This window comes from Opisthocomus hoazin, chromosome 1 (assembly GCF_030867145.1).
Source record: "Opisthocomus hoazin isolate bOpiHoa1 chromosome 1, bOpiHoa1.hap1, whole genome shotgun sequence".
In the NCBI taxonomy this organism is placed as follows: Eukaryota; Metazoa; Chordata; class Aves; order Opisthocomiformes; family Opisthocomidae; genus Opisthocomus; species Opisthocomus hoazin.
The window spans coordinates 97,769,249-97,787,341 of NC_134414.1; the positions used below are offsets into that span (position 1 = coordinate 97,769,249).

At 36.2% G+C, this 18,093-nt stretch overlaps 1 protein-coding gene across 17 annotated transcripts in view; it reads right to left on the reverse strand.

Moving 5' to 3' along the window:
- DMD (dystrophin) overlaps positions 1–18,093 on the reverse strand; it is a 1,341,705-nt gene that overhangs the window by 812,122 nt on the left and 511,490 nt on the right. For all 17 annotated transcript variants that reach the window (XM_075430270.1, XM_075430262.1, XM_075430225.1 and 14 more), the window contains 2 exons: positions 11,858–12,008; positions 6,113–6,232 (listed from right to left, as the gene is read on the reverse strand). In XM_075430270.1, the coding sequence (XP_075286385.1) occupies positions 6,113–6,232; positions 11,858–12,008 (271 nt within the window). The remainder of the gene's footprint in view (positions 1–6,112; positions 6,233–11,857; positions 12,009–18,093) is intronic.

The following is an 18,093-nucleotide window of genomic DNA, read 5'->3' on the forward strand; positions in this document are numbered from 1 at the left end:
ATATTCTTTATGACTACAAAAAGGAGAGGATAAAATATTCCTAACTGCAAAAAGGTCAAAGTAAGGAAACATGAGAACAGGAGAAAATGAACAAAACCAACACAACTCTTAGGAACACTGGATTGAATGTATAAAAAGTGAAATAATATGCCTCAAGTCTGCAACTCATAGAAGATTTTTTTTTTTGAAAGATGCTTTTCTAATAAAGTGAGGGTATCCACTCCCTAAAGTAATGAGAGATAGTGGAAATATGGTTTTGTCTATATGCAAAATAGATCTAAAAAAAGAGAACTATCTAGCACATTCACAGAAATTCTCCCATGTAGCAATAAGCAGTGTGTGTAGTTCTTTAACATTCCTCACTTACTTTGATGTATTTTAACAAGAACTACCCATACATCATCTTCAATCAAAAGACAGCACTCTGAACAATACAAATATATAATAGACTGTGTAAATTACACTCTCAGCTCCTTTTCCTCAGCAGCGGAAAAGGCGATAGCTCTTGATAAAGAAGCATTTGATAGATTTAATGCAGATCTCTTTCCAGCACAGACCCGGACCCCTGAAGCGGGCTCTTCACTTGAGCTAGCCCACCACAGTCCTTCAGGGACCTATTGTCTGCTGAGTATAAATAGAGAAAAAACTGGCAGCCTTCATCGCTTCTGTATGTTATCCAGCCATTTCTCTGGGCTGAAGATAATTTCCCACATTTTCCTGAGAAAGGAGTCAGACTACTGCAACAGATTTGCTGGTGCAGTCCTCTGATTTTAGAATCATAGAATCATTAAGGTTGGTAAAGACCTCTAAGATCATCAAGTCTGATCATCAACCCATCACCACCATGCCTGCTAAACCATATCCTGAAGTGCCACATCTACATGATTTTGAACACCTCCAGGGATAGTGACTCAACCACTCACCTGGGCAGCCTGTTGCTAACCCTTTCAGCAAAGAATTTTTTCCTACTATCCAGTGTAAACCTCCCCTGACACAACTTGAGGCTATTTTGTCTCACTCTATCGCTAGTTACCTGGGAGAAGAGACCAACACCTGCCTCACTACAACCTCCTTTCAAGAAGTTGTAGAGAGCAATAAGGTCTCCCCTGAGCCTCCTCTTCTCCAGACTAAACAGCCCCAGTTCCCTCAGCCGCTCCTCATAGGACTTGCTCTCTACACCCCTTGCTGTTCTTTTTTAGACACATTTCAGCACCTCAATGTCCTTCTTGTAGTGAAGGCCCCAAAACTGAACACAGTACTCAAGGTGTGGCCTCACCAGTGCTGCAGCACTAAACACAGATTTGAGCCTTACTCGGAAGCTGCCTCTTTGGTAAGGCTCTGCATTGAGCCTAATGAGGTCCAGTAGTTACAAGTCTAAATAGTCAGTTCTGTGATTCTGTGATTCTCAGCAGCAGCATAAACAGATAGAGCCTCAAACACGTCACACTGGTATGTCAAGTAACCAATATTATGTAAAAGCAGTTTTACTATTCATACTCATCTAGGCTAGCTGTAATCACTCAGACTACCTTAAGGCAACAGCTATTTGTAAGAGAAGCACTGTAATTGTGTTTACTTTTATTTTTCCAAGCAAGGTTAACTTTTCTATGGATCATCTGTTTCAGGTGACACTTTTGGCTTCTATGCCATTAACTTTCTCTTAAATAGATGTTGTTGTTTTGGGGTTTTTTCTGCATATGCAATAAATCTTAAGAGCTTCTACAATGTTCTTCTGAAGCCAGTACAGATTCTGATCATCCTGTTGAGAGTTTTAAAATCTGTAAATGACGTTTTCATGGTTTTTAGCATTACAGATGCATGCATATATATATGCATTATACACATACATATTTATATATATGAAAATATTTCAGGAATCACCAACTCAATCCTTTTCAAAATGAAAGACATAACTGAATTGCAGCTGCTTGGAAAATGCAGCCTTGACGATTACATACCAATAACTGTTCACTTTCTTTGAAATCTGATCCCAATCAGTATCTCACTCAGGCAGCCTTGTGGAATTATCAGTAAAATTAAGGTTTTACATCTGAAAATTAAGGTTTATATGAAAAACATAGCATCGTTCACCCATTGAGGAAAAGCATAAAATCTAAAGGAGTTCTGAGGACGGGACACAGCTGCAGCAGGCATGCGAGGAATCCACTAACACAGCAACTCCCTGCAATGTACCATAGAGGATGGAGCGGAGTGGAGACTCCGTGCCCATGCTCTGTGATGATAAAGCGGGAAGAAATGGTCCTCTAGAACTGATAAGCAGCTCATCTGGTCCCCTGAGCCAACAGGTTTTTGAAACCTTGCCAAAGTGCTATCCTTTCGTGGACTTTGCTCATTTTAATATCATTTTAATACCAAAACACACCTCCACCCCGAAGGCTACTCGCCTCCGAGGTGCAACCACTCCTTTTTGAGTCTGCGTCCTCAATTTTTTGTAAACTATACCTTTAAACGTGAAGTGAGAGAATTATACACCAATCATGATAAAAGGCATGTATGACTACAGTCACTCAAACTCCACCTTAAATGTAGAAAGAAAATAAAAACAGCCAGGGAAATAGGGAATTTTCGGAGAAGAAGATAACACCATGAGCAAGTCAAGGGAAACTCCATCTCAGACTGCTTCTGACTACCGGGATCGGCTGATGGGCTGAGCCTTGCTTCTCCTCCCCTTGGGACGCCTTGGGTGAGACTTAGACTAAGCGATTTTCTTGGGAATCTTAGAAATCTCTCTAGAGAGTTACTCCCCAATGTTTATAGCCAGGCTATATTACTTATAACCTTTTCACGCGTTTTATATTTGCACGTGCTTTCTTGCAGACAGTCACTATCACCGGCAATTCAAAAAACCTCTATACCTGTAGCACAAATAAAACGGCACTGTTTAGGCAGCCAGTTGTCACAGTTTCTCACTGAACGCGACCGAACCCTAAGCGCGGCCGTGCTAGTTCATGAGCATGACCGGACTGAAGGTGCAGACTGCTATTAGTGCATCCAGAATTGTGGTAGTTTAATATACATATTAAACGCGATTGGACTGGTAGTGGCAAATTGGATATCACTCAGAATTTAAACCTAGCCGCACCTAGCCTCCCACTCCGGTGAAGAGGGGGTTTATTTTCTGCCAAATTAATGCGACTAGCCTTATTAAGCTCTTTTGTCTGACAGTGCATGCTCTTGTTTTATTCTACTTTTAAAAGTCAGACTGGCAGATACATAATCAATCTTTGAACTTTGGTCCACTGTGTTTTTTGTCAAATGCTCTAACGGTTACGCCTGCCAACACATCTTATCTCCCCTGCTTATATTCAGTTTGCAAGAGGCATGAAGAAAATAAAATAAAAATCCAAACAATCTTTCTGTACACTAAAAAAAGGAAATGCAACATTTTGCTAGGATAGTAAGTGGACTGTAGTAACTCAGTTCTCCTGGGCATAGAAGTATGAAAGTTTGCATAACTCCCTAGTACCCTAAACCCCATAGCTTTATATCTGTATTTCGTTTTTACTAATGTCTGTAACACTGCTACATATTCTGTGACTTCCAGAGCAATAGGATTATTGAACTGTTCTTTCAGTTTCTAAGATAGTGTGATTCAAGAAGGGAACTGAACAACAGCTGGATTGTTCCACGCCACCCCGTGCTCTGAGCAGAGCACGCCCGAGCTGCAGGGTACGGTGCCTCAGGAATTGCCTTACTGCCATCTTTCAAGGAATATACTTCCTCAATGACAGCAATAATTGGGCATGCTTTATCCCAATAGCAGACACTTTGTCCACTAGTACAGTCATAAACAGTGTATTCCCATTGTGTTCCATTTACACTCGTCATTCTTTGTGTTTCTTTAATAGGGTAAACATATTACAGTAATGTCTGAGTTCTATTTCTGGTTGGATTCCAATATGGGTCAGCCACAGAAGTTGCACGGGATACAAACGACACCTCTACAACTAGTGTAATAATAGGGGGATGCAGCTCTATCACCTGATGTGCTCTTGACTGTTCAGATATCTTTCTGAAGATGTGAAATTAGATTATGTCCAATAATTCAGCAACCATTCATTTTCTTTTTTTCACACTACTAAAAAAATCTCAATTTTACATCTTCTGATTCATGAAGTGCAGTAAATATCAAATATCTTTAATAATCTTCCCTTTTTTGTCATACTTTACTGTAGGCCTCTTTGCAAGAACCTACTGTTTGCCAACACAGAGTAATATCCTGGTGGAACCTTTTCCCATTCATTTTTGTATTTCATTTAACTTTTCTTCCTCTTCCATTCAAGATATATTCCTAGTTTAGTTTAGCTTCTGGAACCATGTGCTTGCAAGGGATCTGCTTTATTCCACTGAGCAGAAAACAAGGAGCTGGCAAGAAATTCTGGAAGGTTAAGACTGTGTTGAGCAGGTACACCACAGTCCCGACACTTAAGATGAATTTAAAAAGAAGTAATAATTGACAGATCAGTAGAGGCTGCATTGTTACCTTGGCTGGGCTGTGCTCCCTGAATGACTAAGAAGTTGCAGTGAAGAATACTGAGACTTTTTTTTGAAGTGACAGTGCTCAGCATCTTGGCCAAACATGTACTGTCTACTCTAAATTCCAGACTAATTACTGATTTACTGGTATCAGTACCCAAATTAGCTAGATTCAAGACAGCACACATATGTCTGTGCTACAGCTATACCTTCCAGCTGAATGTATTGATAGCTTCTCTGGAGAAACTTTGCGCTTTAATGATTGTAAAACCAGAAACTTTTTTATTTTCTCGGGTAAGGAAACAAAATGAAAGAAAAGTACTTTCTTCTTCCTGAAAGAGAAAAATAGAAGGAATCCTGGTTGTAGTACTGCCGTACTTCCTGAGCAGTGACCCAGGAGATCTGACCACCAACACAAGAGTATCCTTCTTGATTTCAACCAATGTATCTCCACACTAATTATCCATTTAAGTTCATTCAGAAGTCACAGTAAGAGCATTGCAATACAAATAATACAGTAAGAGCAGCTATTTTAAAGATGAGTGAAATACTAAACTTTCCTATAATAAAAGCTAACATTTGACAAATTTATAAAATATCTTGTCTGTTAGTTTTATCACAAATCTATCTCCAATGTGTCATTCTTTTAAGGATATTCAAGTAGATGTATTTAGAAAACAGAATATAAGGAAGGTTTTTGTCTGTTGATTGTTCAGGCTTTGGATCAAAATGCGATTTAGAACAAGTTTGGATTGCAAGGAGGCTGCTGCTAACTTCTCCCAATTCTAGTACTTTTGGAAGCCTTGTCATAAGAATTCTAACTGATAAACCATTGTAAAACACATGTATACTAAAGAGGATATACACTGAAACAGAGAAATTAAACTAAGGACAGACTGAGATGATTCCCTTAATTTCCTAGGAAAAATGTCTATTGAAATGAATGGAAAAGAAATTATGACTTTCACCCCAAAAGTGATTTAGAAAAAACAACATGTCCTTAACATTTCTTCATAACCATTATTTGCCTACAGAATTATGATCCTGTACACATTCACTATTTTGTTTTGCTTGTTTTTAAGAAGTCCTTTTTCAACTTTGTGGAACCAGCATTGCCATTAAGACACACGTACTGGGCATTATTTAAAATGCAGGTGCCTTTAAGCACTTGCCAGTGGATTATGAGACTTTACGTCACTGTAACACCAAAATATACCACATATACCAAAAGTTTCCCATCAGAAGAAAAATCCCATTCTCAATAACTCACACTTTGCTGAATTGTGTGGATTCCTACAAACAATATCCTTTTCTTAACTACAACAGAGAATCATGTTATTTCTGTCAGGAATAATGAAATACAGTTAAGAAATAAAAGACAAACGTTTGTCCTTGGATAGATAAAACAGGTTGATACTGAAGGAACCACAAAAGAATGTTCTTCTCAGATACTTGTTTTTTCTGCAAAATACATGTGCTTATCCTACAGAAATATTTAAGATCCTCAGAAATATCTCCTGAGATACCTCCAACACCACCAGTAGTAGTTCTTCAACCTTATTAACATTTAATGCCCCTCATAGCTTTTTCTCTGAGAGAGAAGTTTAGTCATTACCTGAAGCTGCTCTTCTAGTGCAGCAGTAGCTCTGTCTCCACTGCTTTCATCTACCACCACCACCATATGGGTTAGGGAATTCACTTTGACTTGTTCCTGTTCCAAATCTTCTTGAAATGTCTATAATTAAAGGATATGTGTTAGAAAATGTGTTCCAAATTAAGAAAATGCTGTGTGTTTGGAGTCCCAGTGACTGATTAACATGCATAACTAGCTATGAGAACTTTACAAACCTATTGCTGTCAATAATAAGTAATTTAAACTTTTTTTTTGTTACTTTAGCGCATATATGCTAGCAGAAGCATACTGGGCAGATTTCCATTCCTTTCACAAAAATAGCTTATTGTTACTCACTCACAAGTCCTGACCTGATACAATATTTCAGGCTAAAAATGTGGGTTAAGAAAGCATTTGTTGAGTTGATGTAGTTGTCTTATAGGTATCAGTATAGTATGTATACACACCAATTGCCTGCAAATTTTAAATAGCAACTGGATTAGATTTTCTACTTTATCTTAACATATTAAAATATTTTAATTTTACAAAAGTTGTAACATTAAAAATTACATAGTTTTCCATTAAAACACTGCCTACTATCTTCAGCTTGCCCCCCCTATAAAATAAATAACATTGGTTGAAACTGCTCAGGAGGTGACTCAAGATTAGAAAACACATGCAGCACCCTTGTTTCACTTATTGTGGAAACAAGGAAACAAAGTGACAGAGGCACCTCATGCTTTATGAATGTCTGAAGAAAAACTCTTTTGCCCTGTTAGCTTTGGTACCCAGTTCCAGCTGCAAGCTGCAATAAAATTGCTGACAGTATTTTGCTGAGAAATAGTGAACTGCTAAAAGTGAGGAAACTTCTCTTAAATTTTCACAAATTGATATCTGAATAATTCCTAACCTTGCCAAATATCTACAATTCTTCACGTCTGTCTGACCCTCCTACAATTTGCCAGGCTTCATGTAATAAATCTAATCAATTGTCCCCTCCCTCCTCATAACGCACAGAGAAGTGCAATGGAAAGCCTAGACATATTCGCTCTTCAGATGATGGTTTACAGCATATTCAATGTATACTTAACCTACACCACAAAATAATAATAAAAAAATCTGGGGTACCGTAACACTTTAGTAACACCCCCTTGGTGGGTTTTAGTGTCTCCTCGTACTTTTTTTTTCTTCTCCTTCTCACTTGCCATGAAAGATGGAATCCCTACTTTGCTATAGCTTGTTAACAAAACCAAAGCCAGCCCAGCTCCTGCCAGGCACCAGGGAACTGAGCAGCCAGACCTACTCCCTCCTTTGCTGAGATGCAGCAAGAGGACACATGACAAAGATGGAAAGAGGAGGAACTAAAGAAGTGTTGGTACTGAAACTTCAAGGCACAGAGAAGGCAATATTCAATTTCTTTTCATAATTTTGGTATCTATCTCCACCTCTATACTAGTGCATTAGCAACATTTTTAACTCCCAGTAGTCAACCACTGTCTTATATTACTGGGTTCTGTGTTGTGTTTCTTAAATAAAACTTGAAAGAATCCCCCATCTCACTCTCCAGAAAAAAATCAAGGTATCCAGGACCACATCCTGCCTGACATACTATTTAGGTGTCTATAACCAGCTTCAAACCAATGGAAGAATGGTGGAAACCAATGTCCTGGATTGTGTCCTCAATACTTTAGCAGACTGTGTTCTAGTGATTAGTACACATACAGTATGACAGTCACAGTCTGAAAAACAACATGGCTAACCACGTATGCCTTGTCACAATGGAAACCTTGACCATATTACAAACTACATTGAATTTTACCATATCAATTTTTCTACTTTTTTTTCAAGTAGAGTAATTCAGTCGGGTATGAAGAACAAGCCCTTGCTGAAGATTAGGCCATGCATTTTAAACTTCTTCAGTAAAACATCTTTATTTTAATTATTTGAAAATTAAAATGAAGCCCCAAAATATAATGTGGCTATAAGCAATAGGAAATGAATTCACAGACTACTTTGTTTTTAAGGCATAAACTCCTTACCCTAACACATTTCAGAGTTTTAATTCCTTCACGGGCTTAGCCTTTCAGCCAATATATTTATAAGAATCCTCCTTTTTCTGACTTTCATGCCTGCAATTACAATTTGCTTCAGAGAGCTAGACTATAAAGCAATTCTCAAGGACTGTGAAGCACACCAATTTGTTAGAGCAATCCCTGGAATTCAGACTTCTCAACATTTTATGACCCAACACTTGATCAAGGAAGAGGAGGCAGAGCACTCATGAATCAGACCGTACAACACAGCTAGCCTCCCCCAGGTTCAATCCCCTCTTTCAGCTACACAACAACAAATACATTGCTCTGTAAGCCTACAGCCAGGGAGAAGGTGACGTTTGTTTCTTGATTAGCGGGTATCTGAGAGATGGCAAAACCAGAGTTCACTAAGGTCTGCAAGTGCAGGAGCGGAGGGCACTTTGGAAGTGGGGGTCTTGCACACAGTGTGAAAGACTTGAAAAGTCAGAGAAGTGATGAAACCAGAAAGTTGAGTCATCTTCTAGTCCACAGACAGATTCAATTTGCCTTGAGCTAAAGGGCTGTTCTTTATAATCCAAGTGCCTATTTTTACCATGAAATTCACTGGCTATAATTGTCTGTGTATTGGAGTTTGTTGAAACAGGAGCTTACCGAGGGCAGTCTCAAGAGCAGAGTGCGCCCTTTTCAAATTACTTAAAATGATGTTTCTCAGAAGTTCTCCTGAGCTTGTAAAGATTGCAAATTTTCAGGGACTTAAAATGTAACATGGATATAGATGTTGATGCACAGGGATAGCAACAAGACAAACTCACTGTTTCTTTATTTCCTAACTATCAGATAACAACTTGTGCAACATAATCTAATTCAAAGTGAATAAAAGTATCTACTTAAGGTATCCAAGTATGCAAAGACAATTCCACCCCTGATATTTGAACAGTTAGGAAGTGTCTCATTTTACCTTTGCAATTAATTTGAAATACTGAAAAATCCTAACCAATAAAAATTTCCAATAGTTTCTGACTTTTTCATTAAAAAAAAAAAAAAAGGCTCAGCCTTCCAGAAAAAGTACAAATACCTACTCAGCTTGGACTTCTTCAGGAAGTCAGTGAAACGATGAAATACACTAACTATAAATTGTATAGTAACAATGTGAAATAATAAAACTAGTTCAGTTAAAAGCACATTTATGCTTAATTATAAAATTTCTAATATAGTATTCTGCTTAGACAGCTTAATAGTCCTCAGATTTTTATTGAAAAGCAGATTTCTCCCTTTATAAAATTATAAAGAAGGGATACTTGCAACAGCAGACAAAATACATAAAATATTGCTGCAAAGACCAATAGTTCTTTACTGAAATGTTTGACTGTTACTCCAAAATATATTGACTATGCCAGATTTCTTACCAGAACTGTGTACCTTGCTAACAACATAAAATCTTCTATAGTTCACTTCTATTTCAGTCCACTCCGAAAATTTTCTATGCTGTCAAGATATTAACCTCATATATTACTGAACTAAGTACATGCTGAAAAGAATCCTGTGTGCTTTCTCTGGTCTCCCAATACACATTGCTGAATGATTATTTTTTGTTGTTGTTATAGGACCCAGCAGAGAAACTGAATATTAGTCACAAGAACTCAAGATGAATATTTGGAGACATTATTGAGAAAAAAGTAGAATAAAAGAAAACAGATGTAATGAAGTTATAAGTCAAAGGGGGATAAACAACACAAAATAATAGAGTGAAAAGTAGTTACTAATGAACAGATAAAGAGGAAAACTCAAAATGATAAAGGTAAAGATGAGAGGGAGACAGAATGACAACACACCAAACCTATCATTGCTGAAGTCTATTTAATTTGAAATGATTGGTGTCTTTTATACCTTCCGATTTCTGGTTCCTCCCATCAAGTTCTACAATTTTGTTTCTGAGACATCCAGAGTCATGTGAGAGTAATTAATATTATGGGGGGTGTTGGTTTTTGCTTTTTGTTTGCTTATCTAATAATGAAGCAATAACTGTGCTATTAAAATTCCATTGTTTTAGCCCTTATTATAGAAGGTAGCTTTGTTGCATACAACATACAATAAAATTATCTTAAACTTTCACACAGGACTTGAAAGAATGGAAAACATCTTGTTCTTTGACTTATAAGACAAATTATACATAAACAGAATTTTAATTGATGTTAACACCAAAATATTTTCTTTCCACCTCATTTACTAAATCGTCTCTTCTACAGAAAATAGATTTGAAAAGTAATACACATAAATAAATAACATTGACTAACTTAACACACCAAGAATGAAAAAGAGGAGAGGTAGATTTCTACATGTCTTCACTCAGAATATTCAAATACAAGATAAATACCCATTTTTCTCATTATTAGAAAGAAACAGCATAAAGGGATTGCATAAATAAAAACACTACATTTTATGTTAGGTTAGTATTCAAATACAAAACGCATAGAAATACGAACAAAGTTATTCAAGTCTCAGTATTCATGTTCAAAATCTTTCAGGTTTCTTTCTCTAATTACCATTGCATAATTACTTGCTGTCTTTTTTTTAAAGAAAGAAAATTTGGTGTTAGAATATATGCTTGGGTAACAAACTGAAAGGCACTGTCTCCTCGCAGGGCAAGCACAGATAGCACAAATAGCAGCAGTAGGAGTAGAATTTGTTTTCTTCTTCAGCAGCACTCGTTAATCAGAACACAGAAAATCCACCTTTAGCCCAGAAGTGGATCATGCAGTCTTTTGCAGCTTTTGACTTCTTTTTTTTAAAAAAAACAAAAAACAAACAACTGTAAAAGCTGATTTCAGTTTGAACTGTTTTTTTCAGGATGATCTGCCCTCTAGAACCTGGACTAGCACTGTCACAGGCCACGAAGCATCAGACGTTAAAATCTCTCAAGATACTGTGGAACTGAACTGCTTTGAACCACTGATGTAGAAACATTAACAGGCTATCACAGTAAATGTCCATGACCTCAAAAATCATCTGTTTTCTATACTTTTCTGTGTCTCCTTACCTTCATTCACCATGTGTCATCGATGCATACATAAATATATTTTAAAATTTAATTTAATAAGAAGCCAATTCAAACCAGTAAGTGAATCAAAGCTGTTACAGAAATTATGCAGTCTCTCCCTTTTTCAATTCTTAATTCTTCCAATTAAAGAATTACCCTCACCCTTACACTCCATTTATTAGTTTGTTATTTTTTACTAAATACATTACTAAAAAGTGTTTTCTACATTTAGAAACTAGAGTCTATTTTATACTGCTGTACAGTTACATATTCAGTCACAGGAGTCCTAATAAGATTATGCAGTCTAATTATGACTACTGAATCATTGCTAGTACAGCATGCAAGGAAAAAAAACACAACATGCAAAAAGAAGAAAACACAGGTACTAAAAAATCTGATATATTCTTGTTGTACTGTGTCATGAAAGGATGTTATAGTTGCCTTGCATATTTTAGTGTATTGTTTGTACTTATAGAGGAAATAACTTATTTTTTATATCAGGATAAAAGTCATAGTTGTGACAAAATAACTCTACAAAAGCATGTTCATTGTAAAAACACTCAATATTAAGCCAAGATTCCATATTACTTTGCTATGTTCTCATGGCAGGAGCAGAGCTTTTAAAATGTCAAAAACTCAGTTCAGTTTCTATACCTTTGGAAGCACACCACAGCATACCTTATGCTCTTCAACTTGACGCTTTAGGTCTTCTAGATCTGGACCTAAAGGCTCTGAATCGATTTTCTTTGTTCTTTCCTCTGTTTTTGTCAGCCAGTCAGCTAACTGGGCTAGCTGCTGATTCTGCAGATCCATTAGAATTTTATGTAAACTGTAAAACGAAGAAATAAAAATTTCAATTTATACATGAAAGAAGACAACCGCCAGAAATATGTGCCCTGTATACTCTTAAGTGATTTTCAAGAGGCTGTATCTCAAGCCAGAAAAAAAAAAAATACTTTCAAACAACAAACTCAAAATTTGTTGAAACTTCTTTGAATTAGGCAAACTGTTCTGAAACTTTTTTTTTTTTTTTTTTTTTTTAGAACCCAAGTACTGCATATAATACACCGCCAAAGTTTTGGTCTCCAGTTGTGTTTCTGTTAGAGCTGTTTGTAAGTTCAAAATTTCTACTGTCTGCTTTCTTAAAGCTTATGTTGTCTATTGCAAGTACTTTTAAAAGCGCTCAGACAGCTGTAGTTACCAGGCTCCCTCAAATTTAGGATATTAAACAGAAGAGCAGAAATTACTAAATGTTCAGTTATTCAGTGGAGAATGCTCTGGAGAATTAAACAAGAAATACTTCAGTTTTGCCTAAACAAAGTATTTTGATAGTTCCAAAATGATCTGTACAGAAATCCTTTACAAATCCTTCTCTTATACTTGCCATCTTCAGAAATTCTCCAAACTTTCCTAAACAAAATCTTCACTTTATCAAAAGTATTTTTAAAATAATGTGTAAACTACTGCTGAGTGATGGAATTACAAGTAGTTACCTGTATTTACCATCTTTCACATTACGTATGATTCTTAACTTAGATTTGACAGACCAAAGTCACTGTCCTCAGTCACACTGAGCTTGGTGAAACCACTGTATGTTATAGTCTGTTACTACTTACACCTCAAGTACAACTCTTGCAGCAAGAAGTTAGTTTACTTTCAGAACTCAACTTGCAGATTTGAAAATCTGAGTTGAACTTTTGTATTGTAAAAAAAAAAAATCACGAAGTTTCCAGTGCTATTCAATGCATCTCAGCTGACTCATACTCCACTCTTTGATACCGTTCCTCTGTTTAAAAGCAATCCTTGGGATCACCTATAAATTTAGGAATCCAAAATACACTGAATCTTGTGTATATATTAACTGCTACATTTTACACTTGAGGGCAGAGCTGCCATTTAGAAGGACTTAGGCTGGAGGGACAGGCCAAAAAGATCCTCACAACATTCATTGAGGACAAATACAAAGTCATGCACCTGGGAAGGAAGAACCCCTGGAATGATACAGGTTGGGGACTGACTGGCTGATGGAATTCCAGCACTAACCTAACTGATCCTCCACCACTCTGCTATTGTCTTTCTGTCCCTGAAATGACATTTGCTTTAAAAAGAACAGGACATTAGATGAAAGACCTTCTCAAAATAAACTTTATCTTGTTTATACAAACAATAAATTTAGTATTGGTAAATCTTTTTTAAATAAGGATTGTTTTTTTTTGATCAAACAGAAGTTTAACCAGATAACACAAATACATAGACTTCAAATACCCCAAAAGTAACAGGCAACGAGAATGAATGAGATATTTTTAAACAAGGATGCAAAAGGAGTTATTAAAAAATATCCAAGACTTGGGTATTTTAATCATAAACACTTAGCTGTTGGGAAAAAAAGCTGGTTTTACTTTTTTTTTTTTCTCTTAGGGCAGCCAACAACACTAATTGTTTATCTCAGGATTATCACTTGCATCTGGATAGATGAAAAAAAAAATTGGCTTAGGATTTCTGAAAAGGCAATAATCAAATTTTAGTAGTAACCAGAAGATGAGCCAAACCAGAGTCTCTTGAAACAGGAGTGGTAATGGAGAGAAAATGTGAAAGGCAATCTGTGAAATAAAGAAAGAGTGCAAGCAGTGATCAAATGAATCCTGAGGAGTACATGGACATGAAAATTCTCTTGTAATGCAGAACAGTGGATACAGAAAAAAGGAGAAACTGCAGGCAAACACTGAGATAAGCCAATTTCATGGAAATAAAAACAAACAAATATTAAAAAATTAGAAGTTTGTTTTGAAATAAGGTTTTAGTTACAGTTCTTTCTTGAATGGTACCTCACTGATCCCAGACGGCACTGAGATAGTATTGGGTGTTACACCTGGAGCTCTATGAAGCTATGTTACTTTCTAGAAACAGAAATAATTTTTAAAGACTCCAGCTGGCAGCTCTTGGAAGGAAAAGACCAAAGAAAACAAATCACAGGAACAACTATACGCAGGAACAGAAACTTCAACAGAACTTTAGACACTGAAGAAAAAAAATGGTTCCAAGAAATAGGAAGGGCTCTATTAATCCAAATCTTGAAATACTAGATATCAAAAAGTACATTTTTTTTCTGTATTATCTCTCTCAAGAATTTATTCTGAGTACAGAGTGTCAGTGTCATGGATCTTCATGATGTACTATGATTTCAGGGTTGGTTTTTTTTACTGGAAATCCTGTGTTAATTATTGATCAAAATCACCAGAAGATACCTGCAGTCCCTTTCCCATTCGAATCTCTCTTCCTTTACGGATAGAGAACAGGAATCTGATACCCTGATTTATTATAACCCATGGTTCACAAGGGATTAGCTCTCTCAGATATAACTCAGTCCTCCTTCACTTTCAAGCATGTATTTATTTTCTTACTTGATGTTCTAAACCAAGTTATTATAAATATTAAATACAATGTTTCATTCTAGAGATATTTTTCTAATGATAAATTAATGTTATAGAAAGCCTGCTAAAGTAAAGAGAATTTAAGAAAACCAAGATATGATGAAATAAATACTTATCATACAGAGTATTGATATTATTCTGAAGTAAGGAGCATAAACCTGAAGATGAAATACTCACAGAAAATAATTTAATCACAGTTAATTCTTAAGCAAAAGAATGTTTCTTGCTTCTTCCCATTCTCCAGGTATTTCCTGGTTTTCAAATTACTTCTATAAACATCTGATAGAGGTTTTAGTACTTATTTATATACCTCAGGAGATTATAATAATTTTTGTTTATGGTATGGCACTCATAAGTTTCAAATACAAAAGACTTTTTAAACGAATTGAGTATGTTTTAATAGTTGTGGGATTCTCCATAAAGTGGTAAATAGCATTAAGTTTTCCTCTCTAGTGGTTTGTTTATCACTCTGAGATGCTTTACTATAGATAATACTATCCGGGGAAGGTCAGGAGGAAGAAATGAAAAAACAGGCTGTTTTCTTTCAGCACGCTAATGTATTGCTTGCTAGAAGAATCAAACACTTTCAATACATAGTGAATACATGGGAAATCCAATTTGGGCTGCTCTTACACAATGTCATTGATGTGTTCCAAAATTCCTCTGATATTCTGACCTCCTAGATCACTTTTCACAAGATCCTTTCACTTCTATAGTATCCTTTATCAGTATATCTTTCTCCTCTGTTGCTTGCTTGCTTTTGTTTCCACCCTGCTGTAATGTGTGCTACCTTTTTGTTACATTTCCTGTTACCATTACAACAGAGGAAAGACAAGCCTTGCTGTTCTCATCTTCACAAAAACCATGTCTGTTTGGATAAACAGGTCAGTGTTGCCTTAAAGACTAGATTACAGCAACGTGCTCAGAAGATTACGCTTTAAGCTGAAGTAGAAGATAGATCCTGAGAGTTTAGATAATGTATAACCACCCAGAAATACATTACGTTGTGATGTGAAAGCTAGTCACAAACTTCCAGCTGATGCTTGCAACATAGGGGTTTGATCCAACAGGTCAAAATAAGTCATATTTAAGTACATCACTCCTGAGAATTTTTCTCTTTCCATAATCCAAATTTCATTGGATTTATCACAGAATTATTTGTATAAGAAATCAAGTAGTAGCGCAACATTTTCTGTGAGGCACTTATCACTTTATGTCTTCTACTGATTTCATATTACCCAAATATGACATGCTTCAGAAGATACCAGACCAGCCAATTCCCCAAGCAATGACCTAAAGCTGCATCTGGAGACAAGTTTAACAATTGATGTCAAAGGACATTTTAGTAGACACACTACCACTCACAGACGTCAGGTTGCTACAAATGAAAATAAATATGGCAAATAAAAACTGCCTATAGTGAAGTATTGTAGAGTCTTCTCTCCAAGAAAATAATAAAGCTGGAGGATGTTAGGTTGAAACACCCGAAACCCATCAACAATTTTATAGATGCTTAAAGAAAGAGAATAAACAAAACGGTCTCAATACTCAGTAGCAGGCTGAAAACAAATGTTTGGAATTACTAAGAATATATTGTAAAAAAATAGAGCAATGTTATACAGTTGTTAAAAATCTCAATTTGCGCTTTAATATTGTGGGCAATTCTGGTCCCCTCAACTCCAAAAAGATAAGGTAGAACTGGAAAAAAGTCAAAGAAGAGCAAGACAAATAACCAAAGATACATATTTATGGAGAAAGTAAGGAAAGATACACTTTACTGACACTCATTTCTAACATAGTGATTAGAGGGAATCACTTAAGATAGCAACAACAAAAGAAAAGAAAAAGCAGCCATTCCTCAAAAAATTAGCACTCATACTGGGTAAGAGGCCTGTGGAATTCACTGCCAAAGGATGCCATGGATGTTAACAGGTCCAAGAGGATATTAAATACATAGATGGAAGGAAAAATAAATCAATAGCAGGTCACCAAACACGCAAAACTGCTTCCATTTCAGGAAGTTATCTCTGCTGAAAAATCTCGAGGCCCGGGGAACTCTGTGAAGAACTTCATAGCCTAAGACATGCAGTACTAAGTCAGAGCAATGATCCATGCAGATCAATATTTGGTCTCCAGAGTAATTGGCCCATGCAGCCCAATACTGATCTCCACCATCAGCAAAGGGAGATGAGAAGATGCTGATTCAGGAGATCATGTATCTCCCTAAAGCTTATCTTTTCTTGTTCTGTTACAGTCAGGATGCTGGGCTAAACCATTAGTCTGACTACTAGAGATATTCAGTTTTTACTAAAATCACACTTGCAAAAGGAGTCACTCTGCAGCTGTACTGAAGGAACAGACAGAAAAGTATCTCACTGTGTACATGTTCATTGGGACTTTCTGAGAGAAAAATTAAGACTTCAGCAGAAAGATTTTAACAAAGTCTATCTAGTTCAAAGTCTCTAAAATGCCACCAGGGATCTCAGATTCAAGTTGTTTGCCACTTCATTTATTTGGTTTTACTGTAGAGAACAACTATATTCTTCAGTAACTAATACTGCTTGGCTATAAAGAAACTCCTAGTAACATTCAATTAATTTTAACATTTCCACTGGATTTGACTTAGTATGACAGTTGCTAATCTTCACCGTTGGTCCCCTTTACAGAAAGGCCAGTAGGCATACAAAATCCCTGAAGACAAAGTAAGACCCAGTCACATGAGTTTGAAACAGAGTTATTATACCAGACAGGGATTAAAAGCATTCACATAAAATGAAAAAAGAAGAGAGGCTGAGAAAAAGAAATGTGAAAGACCAGGTAAGTAACAGACATTTTCTTAAGATAAGGAAGGCAACTCATACAAAATAATCTTCAGTAAATTTCCTGGTTTAACCCATCTGTATCCTGCAGAACAAATTACTCCACTGTGGCACAATCACAGGCTCTTACCTTTATGGAGTTTCTTATACTAGATACCACTATGTAAATCAAAATTTTCAAGTAAGACAAGGAAATCTTCCAAATCCTTCAAAGACTAATGTGACTAATCAATAGATTATTTTTGTACTTTGAATTGTATTTCTACTTTAAGTTACAAGACTTGCCCTTTTTTGAATAGTGTAATTTGTCCTCAGATAAAACCATAACAATATTTCCTGGCAAGCTAAGCTCCCACTTACTATTTTTATGGGATCCAGTTTTACGGGTTTTAAAGATTTGTTCCCCTTTTCTTTTTGCATCTCAGTAAAGATTCTGTCATTTATAGCTAAATGTTAGGGGATCCTTATTGAAACAATCAGAAAAAGTGAGGTAGGTTATATAAGTTTTGTTTAAAATGTTATTAGTGTCCAAGTTGCTGATAGCTGCTGATCTGTGCGGCTTCCAGTATCAAAACAACATGCAAACTTCAAAAATCACTACACATCGAATTTCAGGTTAGAAAAGATCTGAGATGCAGTTTCGTTCACGGTGAAGTGAAAGAAA